Genomic DNA, 22,707 nt, shown 5'->3' with positions numbered 1-22,707 from the left:
TTTAATTTTGGATTCACTTTGATAAGCACTTAATTTTGTTTTATTGAAATGAAAACACGAGTATTTTTATTCGTATCAGCTAAATAATTAAACTTTTTTTTTTGAATGAAAACACAAATAGTTTTCCATTTTGTTTGTATTCATTATATACAATCATACAATTATTATTATTAAAGTAAAATTATTCTTAAATTTGAGCGTATATTTTGTTGTTATTTGTCAATAGTTCTTTTTTTATATTATACTTAAATAATTATTATAATATATATTTCTTGTATATCCTAAATGTTTTCTTTTTTAAATAACCTACATTTACTTTTTATTTGAAATTTCAGCTTTATGGTTGGGAATATGATTGAATTGTTTTAAGTTTTCATCATCGTTATGGCTATTAAATTCCTTGTTCAATAAGAAATACGGGTATTGCACGATTTTTTCACCACATATCTGAAAAGAAAAGTAAAATTATTTTAGTTAGAAAAGAAACACTGAATAAGAAGAAATAATGACATGGTTTAGTTATCGTCACGTCCTTGTTTTTTAATTTGTTATTTTAAACTACCTAGGTAACTGTACAATGGAGATAAACCCTATTAATTATTATTATCTACTACGGAGGCAGGTCTTTATATTTCCGGCCTTGGTAAGATGCATCTTAGTAGAATTTTGACACATCCCTGAAAAGTTCTACATTTTTGATAATAACTAAAATCAGTGGAATAGAACGAAATTTATTAACAACATGTTGAAAGTTTTGTCTTCATGTTCGTTAAGTGATTTTTACGACTTTCGATGTGCCTTTTTAAAACAGGAATGCATCTTAAATCCACGTTTGTTTTTGAAGCCCCACACTATAGCATTCTAAATGCCCTTCGCTTACGCTCAGCTAGAAATTTCAATAAGGTCGTTCAAAATCACTTTTTCTTCTAAAAACAATTAACGCTGAAGGCACCTGGAGAAGATGGTATCTTGTACGTCCGTATTTTCGCGATGTTTTTTTATAAAAAATTAAAATCTACCAAAAACAGCAGAATTTTGTACAGAACTGAAGTTCCATAATCTTTCCTTTCCACAAAAGATAGGAGACTTGAACAATGTTGAAAATTACAACGGACTCTCCCTTATTGCAAAATTATTCTTTGGAAAACTTGTGAACAGAAAATATCCTCTCGGACGTTCAGAAAGGTTTTCAGAAAAATTAATCGACGACTAATCAAATTTTACGATTACATTCCTAGTTAAAGCGTTCCAAGCGAGAAAGAATAAAGTGCATGCCTTCCATTTTAATTAAATTTAGAACTCCGTTCGAATTTATAAATCGATAGTCTGAAATGAGAGGCAATAGGTAGGTTAACAAGGAAGGGATATAGGATTGAGGATAGGTTAGGAGGATTCAAGGCTCATTTCTTATAAGCTATCGAAATTCTTACAAGTTATACAAAATCGTTTTCAGAGACAATATCAGCTGTATGGTATGGTTCTAATTTGAATCCGATGCCGTAGTAAAATGGACATTGTGTTACGCGGGTCAAGTTTCAAGTCAATATTAAAGGAAACAATTTTTAAAAAAGCTTTTCAACTTGCCTTTGAAAATACCGATCTACCCAGTGAAACAGGGCTTCTTAAATTATATAGATACCCACTTAAGATGCAGGGTGATTTCGTCTTGAAAGTCCTCACTATTTATTAAGGATAATTGCCTTGCCCAAAAAAAGTATGTTATATGAGTTGAGGAATGAACATAGGAATCACTTGTGATGAAATTGTCTCGATTGACGAATGTAATCTAAAGCTTTGGACGTATTCAAGTCTGAAACTCATAAAATAAACGCTGGTGTGGCCCAGGGCTCCGTTTTGTCTCCGACCCTCTTCCTCATTTTTATAAATGATCTCCTGTCTGCTACTTCTAATCCAATACATTGTTTCGCTAACGATAGCACTCTTAGCTTTTCATATTCGTTTCCAGACTCACAACCCTCCTCTTCGGATGTGGAACTGCAACGGCAAAATATGATTAGCTCATTAAATTCCGACCTAAACAGCATTGTACAATGGGGAATAAAAAATCGTGTGGAATTTAATGCTTCGAAAACGCAATGCTGTCTTGCATCGTTAAAGCGAGATAAACCGTCTTTGCCACTATCTATGAGTGGCACTTGCATCAACGAAACAGAAAATCTTGACATCCTCGGAATGTGCATCAGCAACCACCTATTGTGGAGCGATCACATACGCGATGTTGCCAAAAATGTCGCAAGATGTCTAGGTTTTTTGAGACGTTGCAAGAAATTTTTCCTCCGCCTGATCTGGCTACAATCTACAAAACCTATATACGTCCGAAACTTGAATATAACTCTCATCTCTGGGCTGGTGCTCCAGTAACTTATTTAAGCCTCTTCGACAGTATTCAAAAAAGAGCTTTTAAAATGATTGGTGACATTGACATCATCAACTCCTTTACATCACTTGAACATCGACGCAAGGTTTCTTGCCTCACCCTTTTTTACCGTTATTTTAACGGACTATGCTTTAGTGAAATAGCCAGTTGCATTCCTCCCCTTAAACAATTTAACCGTAATACCCGCGCTTCTAGGAATGCCCATCAGTTTACCCTTGAGCCCAACTTCGGACGTACTATGAAGTACAGAGATTCTTTTTTTAGCCGTACTACGTGAATGTGGAACGCCTTGCCACGCTCTATCTTTCCCTGTCATTGCAATGTTCAGAAATTTAAAACCAATGTACACCGACACCTCCTATCCAACCCTTCACTCTTTTCCTAATGCTCACACTGTGTCTTTGGCATATAAAAGGTATAAAAAACCCTTTTAGTGTTTGCTAATTATAAAAAAAAAAAAAAAATTGTTTTAGAAAAACTAATTTCCTGACTTTTATAGTTACAGAGAAATATCTCCAATTTTTAAAATAAGTAAAGGACGTATTTTCACTGCTTTGCATACTTTGGAAAGAGAATTTTGTCGATGCAGGAAACTGACATTAACAACTATTTGACAGTTATTTCAACATATAGAATGATACTCATAATAGAATGTATGTGAATATTTTTTGAAAACTATTATATTAAAAAAAAAGAAAAATTTGTGTAAAATAAATTTTGCTAAGCGAGCTGACGGCAAGGCCATAGCTTTAAATTCATATCGTTGTAACGCATAACTGTTATTGTTAAATTATGTTAGTGACTTACAAAACGTAAGATAGCCGTAGGCGTGAAATAAGGCCAAGTGAAATAAGACCAACTTTCAAAACTTGCACTTATTGCCCTTAACAAAAGGGAAATAAGGCCAATTTGCATCAGTTGGTCATATTGCACTCTAACAACGTGAAATAAGGCCAAACTGTTTTTAGAAATAAAACCAACTTATTATTTCGGTGAGGTATATAAGGAGCTTTATTTCAATTTATATAAGTGTAATAAAACCACTTTTTTAAAAATTGGCCTCATTACACTTTACAAAAGAGAAAATAATACAATTCTTGACATTTGACCTTTTTTCACGGCACCAACACAGCCTGTATCAACATTAGTTTTATTAACATCAATCCTTAAAAAAGACTGGCTTGTTGGAAGACAAAGTTAAAGAAATTCAATTAAGGTGGCTCAAAACCTCGTACTATATGTTCATAGATAATGAATCATTCAGTCTATACCAATAATACTGAAACTGAACAGCAGTTGATTTAAAAAGCATTTCCAGAATAGCCAAATAAAACAAAAGTTGTTTCTGAAACGGAATTTTTAAAGACACAGTGCATTCAATTGATTCGTCACACATTTTAAATGGTTTGTTTTCTTGAAAAACAAAACCAATTTTATTCAGAGGTTTGACAATAATTTTGCAGCCATTTACTTTAAACCCTATTAACTAAATTGGTAGTTACTCGTATTCATTGTCTCACCATACCGCCGCGCCGATAACTATCATCTTAATAGAACACTTAAGCTCTCATTCCATTAATGACACACCGTACCTTTAATAAGAAACAATCATCTACTTAAATCTATTGTTAACAAAAATCTTAAAACATAATCCCTACTTAAACACAAATAATTAATGAAGAACACAATTTTTTGTATGAGTTTATTCAGATTTATCTTTGTAGCCGGGTGAATTTTGGAGGGGAGTCAAAATTCCTTTAAAATAATTATCAATTAATTCGAAAGAAATTTTTGAAGGGTGGGTCGGGGATGGTGTTTACATCTCATTGAAGGCGTTCGAAGAAATCATTAAAAATTACTGCGGCTGGGATTAACACTGACTATTTTTAGAAAAAAAGAAATTTGAAAAAACAAAAACAATTTGTTAAAAAAGCTCATCATTATAAATTTTCGCTCTTCTCTTTTGAAAGATAATCCATACTTTTCTTCATAATACTCGTCTCGTATAAACGTATAATGATTGTCACTTTTGAAAGGAGTTTTGAAGAAGAGTTTTTTTTATGCATACATAATTAAATCAGAAAGAAATGGTTTTAAGAAATTGTTAAACATGAAACAATCTCAGAATCCATACATTATACGAGGATGTCAAAAAGATGACAGCAAATGATCAATTGCAGAAGGAGCTTAACACAAAGGCAACAACAAAATGATTTTGTTTCATCATCATAATTCTCCTTTTGAGATTTTACGATATCATGTAAATCGGATTTTGTTTTACGAAAAATCCATTAAAAGTCTCACTGAGGCTTCTTATCTCATATTCATGGCCGTATTAAAAATTGAATAGGTACAAAAAAATAATAAACTGAAAACGAACGGAAATGACGAAAGGACGCGGACACAAAACCACATGCGAATAAAGTTACTTCTTCCTCTTCATGAGGATTGCTTTTGATTGAAAACTCGCCGCAGCACTTTAAACTGTTGCAGAGGAATTCGGAATTCCTAATGGAGTCCTTGCAGGTCTTTATATTTGGAATGTTAATTTTTGCGACATGCATTACAACAAAAAATAACAAAGAACAAAAAAAAAAGAACTTTTCCTTGAAATAATTTTAAAACTCTTTATGATTATGAATTTTAAAATGAATTCTAAACGAAATTCCCAGGATCTACATCGGCTAACCGAAAATATGTATATTAACATACACCTCATTTTAGATTCTGCATGCGCTGCACTGCACATGCAAAGTGTATTCTGTAATCCTTTTGTGATTTATTCATTCAAATAAATGCATTTTATTTGTATGCAAATCTATAGTTGTCAGGGCTTTAGGAGCTTTTGCTGGAGCCCATCAGGAGTTTTGTATACCTTCCCTACACTACGTCCTGGGTAACAAGGTACTTACTAAAATTTTATACTTTCATAGCACGAAGTAGGTATAGTGTAAGTTTATATGCATGCATATATAAAAAGAAAACCTATATTATTATTTGTTTACCTACCTTAATATCCTGTTGCGTCAAATAAATCAGGAAGGACTAAGGGTGGGCAATTATGCGGACTGCACGTAACACGAGGTGTATCGTCTGTGGTGGTACCTTCTATGCAAACACACTGAAGGCAATTTCCGGTATCCTGCGGTAGAATGGCACCAATCTTGTAGGATGCACCTGTAAACACAAAAAGAGAAGATGGTTTTAAAATAAGAATAAAGGTTGGCGATATAAACGACATTGTTTCTATATACTCGTATATTATTGTTTATACATTTTAAAATTTGTTAAGTGCCTTCCAGAAGTGAACAACATGGGGAACATTTGAGTGAGGAATTGCTTAGATTTTATTGGTTCGGATATTCGTACAATATAATGCTGAGAGAAATTTAATGAACAAAAGCACTTAAACTCTTTTTATTAAATTTTATTTAACAGTTCTTACACAATTTATCTTATTTTTAAAAAAACAAATGTTTTCAATTTCAAAAATTGAATAAAATATTTGTCTACATATCTCTTTTAACATACACTGTACATATCGTACCTGACTCAAACATTGTAACTAGTAGGAAATGAGCTATAGTTTCTTGAAGACTTTATTGCTCATTTAACACAAGTTGCCATTTTTGAGGTAGGTCACTTTCATTTTAAGGGTGCGTTGTGTTCGAAAAAGTTTGTTTTTTTATCTCTGATCTCTTATGTGGCGCTGAGTTCCATCTTTAGTCCAGTAACTACACATATCATATTATGCGTTAAATCCGTTAGTTCAGAATTTTTGGTTAGTCGTTTATGATGTTGTATTTTGAAAAGTTTCGGGCAAATAAATATGGAGACAGGGTTAGGCATTCAGTTGGAAAATTCAGTTAGCTTGAATATTGTATTTAGGTGGAGAAGTAAAAGCTAAAGTTTAGGTTTTTGATGTGACTCACAACTCTCAATTATTCCTGTGTTCGAGTCATGTTGTCAGGGGTGGAGGGGACCTATGGTACCGATACCGAATCGATAATCTAAGAAAGCACTTGTCATGGCCCGATTTGTTGATTTTAAAATGTTGTTTTATGGTCCTTAGAATCTGAACAAAAGATTTTTAGAGAGATGTCAGTGTGTGCATGTGTAGGTAGTATCGTACGGTTGTGCCTCCGTTTGTTCGAGAAGTTTTTTCGTGGTCCATATTGCATGAACCAGTAGAGCTATCGACTTCAAATAATAACACAGAAACATGCAGAAAGGGCTCTTAAAAAATTGAGTGGTAAGTTATTTTTTGCCATAGAAATTAAATCAAAGGTGCAAATATTCGTTAACCCAAAATAGCTCACGAACCAATAACGCCAGCGACTTGAATTAGATTTTGTATTATTTAAATTGACGTGATACCAAACTGATAAAAAAACAAACAAAACAAACAAAAAACTGAAAAAAAATAATTGTCATCTCGAATATTTTACGAACAAACAACGATTTCATCTCCAAAATAATTGTATCTAACTAAGAATAACTTTTTCGACATATGGCATAATTCTGAAAAAATCTAATTGACAGTTTTTTTTACAAAAAATAAAAACCTAAAAAAAAATGTATAAAAGTTTGTAAAAATTGATTTTCGACTCAAATATCTTTTTAAAACTTTGAGATATTGGCTTTAATTTACTTTTATCTTTCAAAACATCTTGTTGTCAACATTAAATCAAAGTTTGAAAAAAATCGATTTGGCAGTTTTTGTACAAAAAATTAAAAACCGAAAAAAAAATTAACAAAAGTTTGTAAAAAATGATTTTCGACGCAAATATCTTTTAAAAAACTTTGAGATAATAGGTTTTAACTAATTTTTTCTTATAAGAAATATTGTTTTCAACTTAAGGACAAATTTTGAGAAAAATCGAATTAACAGTTTTTTTACAAAAAATAAAAACCTGAAAAAAAATGTATAAAAGTTGGTAAAAATTGATTTTCGACTCAAATATCTCTTCAAAAATTTTAAATATTGGCTTCAAACTAATTTTATTTTATAAGAAATATTGTTTTCAACATTTGGTAAAATTTTTAAAAAATTCGAACTGACAGTTCTTTTACAAAAAACTCTAAAAAAAAACAATACTAAAACTTGGTAAAAATTTACTTTCGGCTCAAATAGCTTTCCAAAAATTAAAAATATTGGCTTCAAACTTATTTTATTTCAGAGAAAATATTTTTTTCAATATTCAGTAATAAATAAAAAATAAAATCTACAAAAAATAGTGCTCAAATTTGGTAAAAATACATATAGACAAACTTTTAAGCAAGACAAATCGACAGACGGGATAGGAAGTTATCAGTGTGGGTCGCATCCCAGCCTCTTTTTGAAAAGCTATTTGAGCTGAAAGTAAATTTTAACCAAATGTTATTATTGCTTTTTCTTAGAGTTTTATTTTTTGTACAAAAACTGTCAATTCGAATTTTTTAAAAATTTTACCAAATGTTGAAAACAATATTTTTTATAAGATAAAATTTGAGTCGAAAATAAATGTTTACCAACTTTTATAAATTTTTTTTTTAAATTTTTATTTTTTGTAAAAAAACTGTCAATTAGATTTTTCTCAAAATGTGTCCTAATGTTTGAAAACAATATTTCTTATAAGAAAAAATTAGTAAGAAGCTATTATCTCAAAGTTTTGAAAAGATATTTGAGTCGAAAATCATTTTTTACCAACTTTTGTTATTTTTTTTTCGATTTTTAATTTTTTGTAAAAAAACTGTCAATTCGATTTTTTTCAAACTTTTGAAAGATAAAAGTAAATTAAAGCCAATATCTTAAAGTTTTAAAAAGATATTTGAGTCGAAAATCAATTTTTACCAACTTTTATAAATTTTTTTTTGGTTTTTATTTTTTGTAAAAAAAACTGTCTGTTCGATTTTTCTAAAATTTTATCAGATGTCAAAAACATTGTTCTTCATTGCACAAAATCGTTTTAGAGATGAAATCATATTTCAGTCGTAAAATTTTGGAGGTGACAAATTTTTTTTTCAGTTTTATTGATTTATAAAAAAACCGTTATATTGATTTTTTTCAAAAAATATACCTGTTTGGTATCACGTTACAATATATTATATAAAAATCAATTCAAGTCTCTAGCCTTTTTGGTTCATAAGATATTTAGGTATAACCAAAATTTGTACCTTTTTTTCAAACTGCTTTGGTTAAAAAACCACTCACGCAATTTTCTTGAGAGCTCTTTCTGCATCTTTCTGCCTTATTATCTGTATAACTTATTTATTTGAGGACAAAAAAACGTCGCGAACGTACGGACATCCGAACGTATGTACATACGCACGCACAGACAACTTTCTAAAAATCTTTTATTTCAAATATAGGGATCTTCAAACGTCGGGAAATGTCAAAATTTTCAATTTCACAAATCGGGCCCATTACAATAACTTCCTATGGGAAGTTAAAAATTCAACTGACAACTTTATAAAAAAAACTTGAAATCCTACAAAAACATCAAAAGATTGATAAGAAATAGTTTTTGACTCAAGTAATAGCAGAACAAGGAAACATATTGACTTCAAATTATTTATCTCACACAAAAACTTGTTATGAATATTTTGTTAAGGTTTTAAACAAGACAAATCGACAGACGGTATGGGAAGTTATAAGTCTGGGTTGCATCCCACCTTCTTTTTGCTTTTGTTGGCCCAATCTTCTTACTGCAGAGTTATGTATGTGAATACCCAATATATTAATTTGTCTAATTTTGTTGGTATAGTATTAATTCGTCGATTTCTTGTTGATAACGTATTTAAGCTATTTTTTTGACAACTAAAAACCATTAAATTTACAGACAAAATTTAAGGCTCAAATTGCAGTAAATGAACTTGGAAAAAAATGTTCCTGGTTTTTGAGATTTTTAGACATCTTGCATTTTCTTGAAGTATGGTCAAAATTTAGTAAATTTAAGTGACCAGTTAAAAAGAAGTACATATGCCTTTAACAGTTAAAGAATTGTATGAGACCTTATAATCAATTAATTGTAATATCAATTAAGTTCACCAAAGAACTAAAAGTCCGAAAATCTCTACACAACATAAATTTACATATTTTAAAATTTACATTTAAAATTTTAATTTTAAAATCTTCATTTATTTTTCTTGATTCATTGCATCCCTTTCAAAGTACAGTTAACTTTCCCTCCAGATGCAATGTACGTGTTCCAACTTTAAAAAAACATTGCAAAATCTTCTTCTGGCATAGCCTTATATTTTATCATTTCGTGAAGTAGACGATACCAGAGTCTCATGGATTGGTTGATTTTTGATCGTAATAACGATAGCAGCCTAAATTATCACTCGATATGGTTTTCAATAATTCTTCCAATATTTCAGCCAGATCAAAAAAGTCTCGGAGTGTCAGCAACGATTTTGATTTTGTTGATGTGTAGCTCATCAACTGTTAGTGATTGCATTGGTCAACAATTTTAATTTGTACCATTCAAATAAAATTCTTATCGATAAAACCGGTGGTCTTCTGTGACATTTTCAATATTTCAGCGCTATAAAATTCATTCTGCTGACAAAATTCAATCGAACAGCATTGTTGAATAATATAAGACATTATAAAAAATGAAAAATAGATTTTTGCTGTTTAATGTCTAAAAGATGTATCTAACTAAGAATAACTTTTTCGACATATGGCATAATTCTGAAAAAATCTAATTGACAGTTTTTTTTACAAAAAATAAAAACCTAAAAAAAAATGTATAAAAGTTTGTAAAAATTGATTTTCGACTCAAATATCTTTTTAAAACTTTGAGATATTGGCTTTAATTTACTTTTATCTTTCAAAACATCTTGTTGTCAACATTAAATCAAAGTTTGAAAAAAATCGATTTGGCAGTTTTTGTACAAAAAATTAAAAACCGAAAAAAAAATTAACAAAAGTTTGTAAAAAATGATTTTCGACGCAAATATCTTTTAAAAAACTTTGAGATAATAGGTTTTAACTAATTTTTTCTTATAAGAAATATTGTTTTCAACTTAAGGACAAATTTTGAGAAAAATCGAATTAACAGTTTTTTTACAAAAAATAAAAACCTGAAAAAAAATGTATAAAAGTTGGTAAAAATTGATTTTCGACTCAAATATCTCTTCAAAAATTTTAAATATTGGCTTCAAACTAATTTTATTTTATAAGAAATATTGTTTTCAACATTTGGTAAAATTTTTAAAAAATTCGAACTGACAGTTCTTTTACAAAAAACTCTAAAAAAAAACAATACTAAAACTTGGTAAAAATTTACTTTCGGCTCAAATAGCTTTCCAAAAATTAAAAATATTGGCTTCAAACTTATTTTATTTCAGAGAAAATATTTTTTTCAATATTCAGTAATAAATAAAAAATAAAATCTACAAAAAATAGTGCTCAAATTTGGTAAAAATACATATAGACAAACTTTTAAGCAAGACAAATCGACAGACGGGATAGGAAGTTATCAGTGTGGGTCGCATCCCAGCCTCTTTTTGAAAAGCTATTTGAGCTGAAAGTAAATTTTAACCAAATGTTATTATTGCTTTTTCTTAGAGTTTTATTTTTTGTACAAAAACTGTCAATTCGAATTTTTTAAAAATTTTACCAAATGTTGAAAACAATATTTTTTATAAGATAAAATTTGAGTCGAAAATAAATGTTTACCAACTTTTATAAATTTTTTTTTTAAATTTTTATTTTTTGTAAAAAAACTGTCAATTAGATTTTTCTCAAAATGTGTCCTAATGTTTGAAAACAATATTTCTTATAAGAAAAAATTAGTAAGAAGCTATTATCTCAAAGTTTTGAAAAGATATTTGAGTCGAAAATCATTTTTTACCAACTTTTGTTATTTTTTTTTCGATTTTTAATTTTTTGTAAAAAAACTGTCAATTCGATTTTTTTCAAACTTTTGAAAGATAAAAGTAAATTAAAGCCAATATCTTAAAGTTTTAAAAAGATATTTGAGTCGAAAATCAATTTTTACCAACTTTTATAAATTTTTTTTTGGTTTTTATTTTTTGTAAAAAAAACTGTCTGTTCGATTTTTCTAAAATTTTATCAGATGTCAAAAACATTGTTCTTCATTGCACAAAATCGTTTTAGAGATGAAATCATATTTCAGTCGTAAAATTTTGGAGGTGACAAATTTTTTTTTCAGTTTTATTGATTTATAAAAAAACCGTTATATTGATTTTTTTCAAAAAATATACCTGTTTGGTATCACGTTACAATATATTATATAAAAATCAATTCAAGTCTCTAGCCTTTTTGGTTCATAAGATATTTAGGTATAACCAAAATTTGTACCTTTTTTTCAAACTGCTTTGGTTAAAAAACCACTCACGCAATTTTCTTGAGAGCTCTTTCTGCATCTTTCTGCCTTATTATCTGTATAACTTATTTATTTGAGGACAAAAAAACGTCGCGAACGTACGGACATCCGAACGTATGTACATACGCACGCACAGACAACTTTCTAAAAATCTTTTATTTCAAATATAGGGATCTTCAAACGTCGGGAAATGTCAAAATTTTCAATTTCACAAATCGGGCCCATTACAATAACTTCCTATGGGAAGTTAAAAATTCAACTGACAACTTTATAAAAAAAACTTGAAATCCTACAAAAACATCAAAAGATTGATAAGAAATAGTTTTTGACTCAAGTAATAGCAGAACAAGGAAACATATTGACTTCAAATTATTTATCTCACACAAAAACTTGTTATGAATATTTTGTTAAGGTTTTAAACAAGACAAATCGACAGACGGTATGGGAAGTTATAAGTCTGGGTTGCATCCCACCTTCTTTTTGCTTTTGTTGGCCCAATCTTCTTACTGCAGAGTTATGTATGTGAATACCCAATATATTAATTTGTCTAATTTTGTTGGTATAGTATTAATTCGTCGATTTCTTGTTGATAACGTATTTAAGCTATTTTTTTGACAACTAAAAACCATTAAATTTACAGACAAAATTTAAGGCTCAAATTGCAGTAAATGAACTTGGAAAAAAATGTTCCTGGTTTTTGAGATTTTTAGACATCTTGCATTTTCTTGAAGTATGGTCAAAATTTAGTAAATTTAAGTGACCAGTTAAAAAGAAGTACATATGCCTTTAACAGTTAAAGAATTGTATGAGACCTTATAATCAATTAATTGTAATATCAATTAAGTTCACCAAAGAACTAAAAGTCCGAAAATCTCTACACAACATAAATTTACATATTTTAAAATTTACATTTAAAATTTTAATTTTAAAATCTTCATTTATTTTTCTTGATTCATTGCATCCCTTTCAAAGTACAGTTAACTTTCCCTCCAGATGCAATGTACGTGTTCCAACTTTAAAAAAACATTGCAAAATCTTCTTCTGGCATAGCCTTATATTTTATCATTTCGTGAAGTAGACGATACCAGAGTCTCATGGATTGGTTGATTTTTGATCGTAATAACGATAGCAGCCTAAATTATCACTCGATATGGTTTTCAATAATTCTTCCAATATTTCAGCCAGATCAAAAAAGTCTCGGAGTGTCAGCAACGATTTTGATTTTGTTGATGTGTAGCTCATCAACTGTTAGTGATTGCATTGGTCAACAATTTTAATTTGTACCATTCAAATAAAATTCTTATCGATAAAACCGGTGGTCTTCTGTGACATTTTCAATATTTCAGCGCTATAAAATTCATTCTGCTGACAAAATTCAATCGAACAGCATTGTTGAATAATATAAGACATTATAAAAAATGAAAAATAGATTTTTGCTGTTTAATGTCTAAAAGATGTAATCGTGTTTCAAACACTAATGATTTTGGTGCAAGTTTTAAGCTTTGATTACATTTTCAATAGCTTGAAAAAGAACTGCCTTAATTGTTTGAATCGGCTTTATCCGCGTTGCATTGAAGGGTTAACTCTTCAAGTTGTATATGTTGATATTCATAGGGATCATGACGAAATCTAGAATGCCAAAAATCTCGAATGCCGAAAATCTCGAAAATAAAAAAAAATTATCTAGAACGCTAAAATCTCGAATCCAGAAAAATCCAGAATTAACAAAAATCTCGAAAGACTCTATCTAGAAAAAAATCTCGAAAAAAAATATAAATTCGAGATTTTTTTTTTGTATTTTTAACAGTTAAAAGTCAATAAAACACAAATACATCAATTTACAAAATATTTTATTTTCTGAGCAAGAAAAAAAATTTTTGCAAACAATAAGAAGGTTGCATTTGTGTAGCAATGTGCAATTGTATGATTAATAACTTTACTTGTCAACTTTAAGTTTGTTATGAAGCAGTAAGTTATCCAGAATGTAACTTTCGCGCGAATTTTAAACATTGCCTCAAAAATTCAAACACACATTCTGGATTTTTGCATTCTAGATTTTTTTTTCTAGATTTTGGCATTTCGAGATTTTATTTTCTAGATTTTTGTTTTCGAGATTTTTTCCATTCTAGATTTTTGTTTTCGAGATTTTCATATTCGAGATTTTTACTTTCTAGATAATTAATTTCTAGATATCGTGGTAGACCCATATTCATAGCATTCTTACTTTTTATTGTCATAAACTCAGGAAATAGGCGTGCCCGATTATAAGTTTAAAGGACTTAAAATCAGTTCTAAGAACACATTCATATTATATCATAAATGCCAAATCCTGCGTGAATGCCTTTCAAAAAATTTTAAAAGTCTGTAACCAAATCCACAAAATTTCTTTGACACGTGTTAATACTTACATAATGTGAGTAATGGTATGAGAAACAAATTAATTTCATTAAATCGTCTTAATATTTTACCGCTAAGATGGTGATTTTATGTTATTAGGAATTTTTAATGGTAGCCTATAAATTTAGCAGAGAAATTTCCAAATTCCCAAAATTGCCCACATTTAGGGCCTATACTTCATTTTGAAACAACTTCATGTCACTTAGATAAATGTCAGATTTGCATCAAAAATCCAAAGTGTTTTGTTTATCTCAAGTCTTCGTGTGTGATATGGTGATGGTGCTGATGGTGATGGGTGATGCCAGGTCCTTGATGATTTATTATCAAGCTTCCTACATCAACCTGAAGATAAATGGCTACCATACGCTTCCTTGTTAACGATATAATTAATGTTTATTTACAATAAAAAAAGACCAATTAGCTCATGGTTCAACAGGCAATTTTTAAATCGTTCATGCATCCATTTTGTTGAATGGAAGAAGTTTTCACAATAATGTACATTTTTGTAGGTACAAAGAGCCTTGAATACATGGTAAATACATGTATGTATGTACAGATATGAAGCTTGTAATTAAGTAGATAGATACATTTTTGGTTGTGCCGGAAACATCTGTTAAATTAAGCAATTAATCTTCGTTGGTCGAGTGTGAAGTGAATGTTGCGTATATACTTACCAAAGTAACATGTGTTAGCCACAATTTCATGGGCGTATTACATATTTCAATAAAGAAGAGATGTTATAATAGTATGTGTACATACATACTACGTACATACTACATACATACATGAATTGAGAATTTATTTAATTGAAATTCAAGGAAGAAAGAATATTATAAATATTTGGGTGAAAAGGTCATTAAGCAAACCTACAGCTTATAAACTTGTAAACAATTTACATGTTTTGCCCTTTTTTTGGGAAATTGATTTGTGTGGCTTTCACTGTAATAGGTTAAAAAACACTTGATGTTCCTTTACACAATTAAGTTATTATTAATAGATACATTTCTGTTTTGACCAACATTTTGTAAATAAGAATTTAACATATTTAGGTCAAATTGAAGAACTAGCAACATTTTATTGGACTGATTGTATTGACTTTTGACCTCAATAGTGTAAACACTCAATATCGTTTGCAACGCATTGATGATAAAAGTGTAGAAAAATGTTGACTTCGGAAAGGCATAGTAACTTGATGCTAGCCTTGAAATAACCCTTCTTTTGAGTAAACTTGCTAGGCTGATAAAAAAATATATTTACGAAAGACTGTGATATATACTAATTGAAATATAATACATAATTTTTTGAAAAATGATATATCAACATCAAACAAATTAAATAGGGGAAAGCAAATAATTACATTGATTTAATGATAAAAAGCAACTTCATATAAACCCATTTTAATGAGAAGCTTGTAAAAACTAAGAGCGCAATAAGCGGTACTTGGAAAAAATGCATTGCAAGCAAACTTGTTTTCCATAACGTAAGATAAAAAAGTATTCACTTCAGTAGCCGAATCTTTTATATAATACAGCTAGACGCCCTGGTAGCTTTTAAGTATTGTATTTTACATTTATTTATAGTTCAATAAATAATAATAATAATTAATTATAATACTGCTTGCGGCTCAAACTTGGGCATATGAAAAATATGAAAGTATTGAAAAATTACTATGTCAAAACTATGTTTTCAACCACCTAAAAACACGCCAAATTGTGCGGTCGTCATTGAAACTCTCTCCGCTCCTTATTAAAACGCTTAAGTTATATATATTGACTATCTTTTGAGAGTATTTAACATGTCTATTTAAATATTACTAAAAGTTAAAGCTCTGTATATTATTCAGAAAGAGAGGCTTTGGTTCGATAAACTAAGGAACTGGCTGGATATCGTGATATGAATTTTACTCTCATCGTGCAGCCAAAAATACATCTCATCACCAAATTAGTCGAAAAATAATGACTTGAACGTATCCATCAGCCGAGTTCATCTTTAGAGAGCCACATAATAGGTTCTTCAACAAAATCTTTGTGAAAGAAATTATTTTTAAAATTTAAAACTACCAACAATATTTTTCATATAAAGAAATAGTTAAGTTTGAAAATCTAGTTTTGTTAAATAGATTTTTAGTCGAAAACAAATAAATTTTTAGTAATTTTAGTAGCATTTCTCAAATTTATACAAATTGGGTGAATGAAATTATTTTGAGAGATATCAAGAACCAAATTATTTTGAGAGATGTCAAGAACCGAAAATCAATTTTTAACAAATGTGCGTACTATTTTTTGTATATTTTATTTTTATTTATATGAAAAAACGGACTGTTGGATTTTTATTAAAAAGAAAACTACTAAATTTCGAAAACAATATTTTCCGTGAAGTGAAAAAGTTTGAAAACAATATTTTGAATTTTTGAAAAGCTTTAGTATTGTTCACCTAGTTTTAATATTATTTTTTTTTTAAGATTTATTTTTTGTAAAAAAAAACTGTCAATTCGATTTTTTTCAAAACGTAACTGAATATTGACAACAATATTTTTTAGAAGATAAAAGTAAATTAAAGCCAATATCTCAAAGTTTTGACAAGATATTTGAGTAAAAATCAATTTTTAACATCTTTTATTAAATTTTTTGTTAGGTTTTTATTTCTTGTAAAAAACTGTCAATTCGATTTTTCTCAAAAGTTAAAATTAGTTTGAAGAAAATATCTCAAAGTGTTGAAAGAATATTTACGTCGAAAAAACAATTTTTACCAACTTTTTTTAATTTTTTTTTTTGGTTTTTTTATTATTTCATTACTGTCAATTCGATTTTTCTAAAAATTGTTCAGAATATTGAAAATAATATTTTTTTAATATAAAATTAGTTGGAAGCCGTAATTTCAAATTGTTGAGAAGATATTTGAGTCGAAAATCACTTTTTACTAAGTTTTGTTAAATTTTCTTTTAAGTTTTTATTTTTTGTAAGAAACCTGTTAATTCGATTTTGTCAAAATTTGACTGAATGTTGACAACAATAGTTTTTAAAAGATGAAAGTAGTTTAAAGCCAATATATCAAAGTTTTCAAAAAATGTTTGAGTCGAAAATCAATTTTTACCAACTCTTATTCATTTTTTTGTTTAGGTTTTTATTATTTGTAAAAAAAAACTGTCAATTTGATTTTTCTCAAAATGTAACCAGATATTTAAAACGTTATTTTTCGTTGAAAAAATAGTTTTGGAGATAAACTCAGTTTTTGTTCGTAAAATTTTCGAGGTGAAACATTTTGTTTTCAGTCTTTTTTTTTATTTATAAAAAATCGTTTAATGGATTTTTTTTTCAAAAAATATACTTGTTTGGTATATACTTTTTTGGTATACTATATAAAATTTAATTCAAGTCTCTAGCGTTTTTGGTTCGTAAGATATTATTGGTTAACCAAAATGTTCACCTTTTTTAAAACTTCTATGGCAAAAAAAACTACCCACGCAATTTCCTTGAAATCCTTTCTGCATTATTATCTGTATAACAAAATTTATTTGAAGTCGATATCTCTTCTGGTTCTTGAGCTACGGCCGAAGAAAAAAATGTCGCGAACGAACGGTAGTACGGACGTACGAACGTATGTGCACACGAACGCAGAATTACTTTTCTAAGAATCTTTTATGTCTTTTATTTCGACTCTAGGGACCTTGAAACGTCGAAAAATGTCAAAATTTTCAATACAAGAATTCGGACCCATTACAATAACTTCCTATGGGAAATTAATAAAATAAGCTATATTTATGTTGAGAAGAAAATTAGTAAGATTGAACTTCATGCTGCACCAAGACGATCTTCCAATAATTTGCACGTTTTGAAAAATGTCGGTTAAACAAGACAATATCCATTTCATCGAAAAGTGCCCAATGCTAAAAGAAGTGAAGTGAGAAGAACCTTTCTTCGCAGTGATGTATCAATCGATGTAGAGCTCTTCTTAACTGCGATAGCGATGTAACATAACTTCTATACCGTCAAATTATGTTAATCGGCCAGACCGCAAAGCCATGCTTAAAAGATTTATGTATCTTAATAATTGTTAATTGATATTTTGAAAAAATAGAAAAAGAACCCTGCTAGGACCACATTCTGAATTTAAACAACACTATCTAAATCTTAACGTCTGCTGACGACCAACAAAAATTAAATAGTCATCATGCTGATTAAATAACAGATCATGTGATAAATTTTTGTACTAATATATATCATGTGGAAATTGAAGAACAAGAAGCTATAAATTATAATAAATGCCTTAAAATAAGACCCAAGAAAATAAGACCAAATTTCAAAAACCTACCTTAATACAAATTACAAAAGGCCAACCGGGCCTTCTGAAGTTCCTTTTTAAATCATAGGTTATTTCGACACTGACAGATGTTTCGAAATTTTAACAGAACATCAGGATCATTCTTCCGCAGAAAATCAATCGCTTTATGCTTGAAAAAAGCTTATTTGTTGTGTAGTACGAGCAGTGCATATTTTAAAAGGAAGAGTTGGATACAGATTTTGAGACTCAATTTTTGAGCTCGCAAGACCCATACCTCATTTTCGTCACACGAATCCAATTACTTGGATGTTTGAGAGTTTTGTAAAGTGCAGTTTTCATCGGACCATTTTCCTTAGAAATTATAGACTGAGAAAAATGTTGAAAATATGAAAACCATGTCAATAGATTTCTTTTCAACTGAAACTGAAGATTTGGATTTGGAAGATTTTTGGTTTTAACAAGAGTTCGATTGTTTGGCAAACATTAAACACCCAAATCGTATGTTATCAGCCATATTGGCGATGTCAACTGGCCACTTTGATTTTTTTTTTACAAGAAACCGAGAATTAAGGATTTTATTGCAATAACCCGGAAACGATTTCAGCACCTGAGACCAATGTCATTCAACAAATTCGTGAAAGCCCTAAAAAGATCTTAGAACATTGGAGGGATAAAATAAGCTCCTCCGAAGCCGTAGCCACTTGGTAATGGAAATGTTTCCTCTCTGAAACGATTAATTGTAAAAGATGGTAATTCAATTATGTGGAATGAATCACATAAACCTTAGAAAGCTTTTAATTTTAAATTTAAGACAGCTTCGATATAAAATTATTCTTGAGACAATTGTCAAACACTTCTTTATCGGCCAAACCATACCTCATATAAAAGAAAAAAATATTGAAAGTGAATATTGTACATCTTCACTTTCTCTCTCTTCTACTATGTACAAAAAGATCCTCTGGGGCATATAAAGTCTCCTTCAAGTCGTTTACAAAATCTTCAGGTCAACTGTCAAACAAATTTCATCATAAAACTACTTTACAGAAATCTTTACAAAATATCCTATTTCCTTACTTGAGACGAGGCACCAGCACAAAATACGCAAGCATATAAAGTGGCCTTTACAAATATTAAACTCGACTTGAAAAGAACTAGACTGAATGAAAAGACCATCACAGAGAAAAAAATAAAACTTGAAAGTCATCGGTGTTCTTATGATTTCATTAATAAGTCAAGATGTGAGCCAACATAGGTCAACAAGTTGTTTCAGTCCCTTTTTTCCATCTTGTCCCACATGTGAAAAATATGTTGTTTTTTTTTGTATTCACAAAAAGAAAATCAAGATTGTGATGTTGTGTAATCCAATGAGTATAGTTTCGTCACGTGTCACAAGTCACAAGCAAAACCATAGGTATACCTTCTTGTATACCCTACCGAACCGACCGACTTAAAGCAGTGCACGTAGCTGTATATAAATTTCCTTCATTCCTTGAGAGGAAAAGTCATTCGAAATGCCAAAGGATCATAATCATTTATTTGCACATCTCGTGTGCAACATGCAGATTAAAATATCGTAAAGCCGGGTATTTTTTCGATGCTTTTGTAAATGTTAAGAGCGTTGCTACTTTGACAGGCTGAAGATGTCAATAAATGCTTGATGAGTGCAGTGCTTGATGGTTTCTGAAGAAGATGGTTGACCTAGTTCTTTTTGTTTTTAATACATGTCATTCATGTAAGAGATTAACAGATTTGTATGTTAACACAATAAATGAAAGGACTTTAAATGTTTAAGTTTTTTTTATTTTAATTTGAGTAAAAATGATAGCAACAGTTTTAGATAAGAAAATGATGTTCAAGATTTACGGCAAAGCTTTGCCATCCACAAAAAAACAGCTGACATTAATCAGATCCTATTTTAAATTCTGCAAAGAAAGGACTTGACAGAGTCTATGCGAAATACAACAATCAAATACATTTATGATTCGTTTTTTAGTAAATGTTATCGTCTGGCATTTTGAAGGGGAAAGGCTATTATTCTTAAACTAAAATTTAAAACTATCAGCCTCTAATAGTATTTTATCATGGGTGGACTTTATTATTTTGAAAATCTTCATGTCATCAGCAAAAGTGGGACCTTTATTTAAAGCATAAACATGACTGGGAAAAACACAGGATTGAGCAACAAAAGGTTCTGAAAGACAATGACAAAGTTTTAAACGATTGAATAATTTTTAAGATTTCACTAAGCTATAAAGGTTATTTAGCTAATTTTAAACGATTTTACCACACGACTATCTTTTAACATTTTTCTAAAGTTAAAACCACGGAATGGCTATCTTAATTTTTAGCAGATTGCTAAATGCATTTGACAACTGTACATTAGTCTTATAAGAGCATTAAGTTTAATGGTCCTGTCTAAAGTTGGGAATTTCAAATAATAAGTCTGGTTAAGCATGTTTGCTTTGTTTAATTTCACATACTGTCACTTTTCAGACATGTTCGGATGCCCATTTTTATAAAAGGGAGTCAATTTACTAGTTAGCCAAATGAAAAGGTGGTTGTTTAAGATTTGGATCAATTTCTTAATGTTTACTTGGTAGGATCTATTCAAAAAGAATGGAAAACCAAGAACTGTAAGTTTAAATAAAATAATTTCTTGGTTTAATTGGTCAAAAGCTTTAAAGAAGTCAAGTTCATAACATTGTTCTATAGCGTTTAAAAAATTTGTTTGAGAATGTGAGAAGATTTGTAGGTGTTGATCGAGCAACTTGTTCAAAGAGTTTAGGAATGCAAGAAAGTTTTGCAATGGGCCTGTAATTTGTTATGTCCGCCTTGTCACCTTTCTTGAATATTGATTTAAGAAATTACTTATTCCATATCCTGGGAAATGTTAATCTTTTTAGGGAATATTTGATTATAAACGTAAGGGGTCCAAATCAAGCACTTCTACACTTTTTAAATTTATTTTTTCATTAAGTTGACAAGTTTTCATGCGTGTTAAAGAGGTGCTCATATCAGTCTAAAATTCATTAAAGAGTTCAATATAAAAAATATAAAGTTAATTGGAGACGAGTTTCGAGGTCAGTTTTATTCTGCCTTTTTTCTTTTATTTCGTTGTGTATGCAGTTCTTTTATATAACAAGGATGCCTACAGTTTGTATATCTCGGTGTCTTTAAAGATACATTTTTACCAAACAATTATTTAGGATTTTATTCAATTTTAAAACTGCTTCGACAATATTAAAAAATGCGAATGTATCAGCAATTTTATAAATAAAAAGACGCTGTAATGCGACCCACACTGATAACTTCCCATCCCGTCTGTCGATTTGTCTCGCTCAAAAGTTTGTCTATATGTACTCGTATCAATTTTTACCAAATTTGCGTGCTATTTTTTGTAGATTTTATTTTTTATAAAAAAACGGACTGTTCGATTTTTATATAAAAATTACTGAATATTGAAAACAATGTTTTCTGTGAAATAAAATAAGTTTGAAGCCAATATTTTTAATTTTTGAAAAGCTATTTGAGCCGAAAGTAAATTTTTTATATTGTTCTTATTTTAGAGTTTTTTTTTTGTAAAAAAAACCGTCAATTCGATTTTTTTAAAAATTTTACCAAATGTTGAAAACAATATTTTTTATAAGATAAAATTAGTTTGAAGCCAATATTTAAAATTTTTGAAGAGATATTTGAGTCGAAATCAATTTTTACCAACTTTTGATAATTTTTTTTCGGTTTTTAATTTTTTGTAAAAAAACTGTCATTTCGATTTTTTTCAAACTTTAACTGAATGTTGAAAACAATATTTTTTGAAAGCTAAAAGTAAATTAAAGCCAATATCTCAAAGTTTTGAAAAGATATTTGAGTCGAAAATCAATTTTTACCAACTTTTATTAATATTTTTTCGATTTTTCTCAACGATTTTTCTCAACATTTTTCAAAATGTTGAAAACAATATTTCTTATAAGATAAAATAAGCTTGAAGCCTAAATTTCAAGTTTTTGAAAATATTTTTGAATCGAAATTCAATTTTTACGAACTTTGAGCAATGTTTTTTTTAGATTTTTATTTTTTATAAAAAAAAACTGTCAATTCGATTTTTCTCAAAATTTTATCAGATGTCAAAATCATTATTTTTCGTTGCACAAAATTGTTTAAGAGATGAAATCATATTTCAGTCGTATAATTTTGGAGGTGACAAATTTTTTTTTCAGTTTTTTTGATTTATAAAAAAAACCGTTATATTGTTTTTTTTTTTTTAATATACCTGTTTGGTATCACGTTGCAATA

The 22,707-nt window shown here is 29.1% G+C and overlaps 1 protein-coding gene across 2 annotated transcripts in view; it reads right to left on the bottom strand.

Moving 5' to 3' along the window:
• Nucleotides 1-299: 299 nt before the first annotated feature.
• LOC129951932 (uncharacterized) overlaps nucleotides 300-22,707 on the bottom strand; it is a 151,735-nt gene continuing 129,327 nt past the window's right edge. For both annotated transcript variants that reach the window (XM_056064299.1, XM_056064300.1), the window contains exons 7-8: nucleotides 5,408-5,575; nucleotides 300-447 (exon numbers count right to left, since the gene is read on the bottom strand). In XM_056064299.1, the coding sequence (XP_055920274.1) occupies nucleotides 5,409-5,575 (167 nt within the window). In that variant the 3' untranslated portion in view covers nucleotides 300-447; nucleotide 5,408. The remainder of the gene's footprint in view (nucleotides 448-5,407; nucleotides 5,576-22,707) is intronic.

Source organism: Eupeodes corollae, chromosome 3 (assembly GCF_945859685.1).
Source record: "Eupeodes corollae chromosome 3, idEupCoro1.1, whole genome shotgun sequence".
NCBI classification, from domain to species: domain Eukaryota; kingdom Metazoa; phylum Arthropoda; class Insecta; order Diptera; family Syrphidae; genus Eupeodes; species Eupeodes corollae.
Note: the sequence above shows the minus strand (reverse complement) of the source record. Positions and strands in the feature narration are given on the sequence as shown.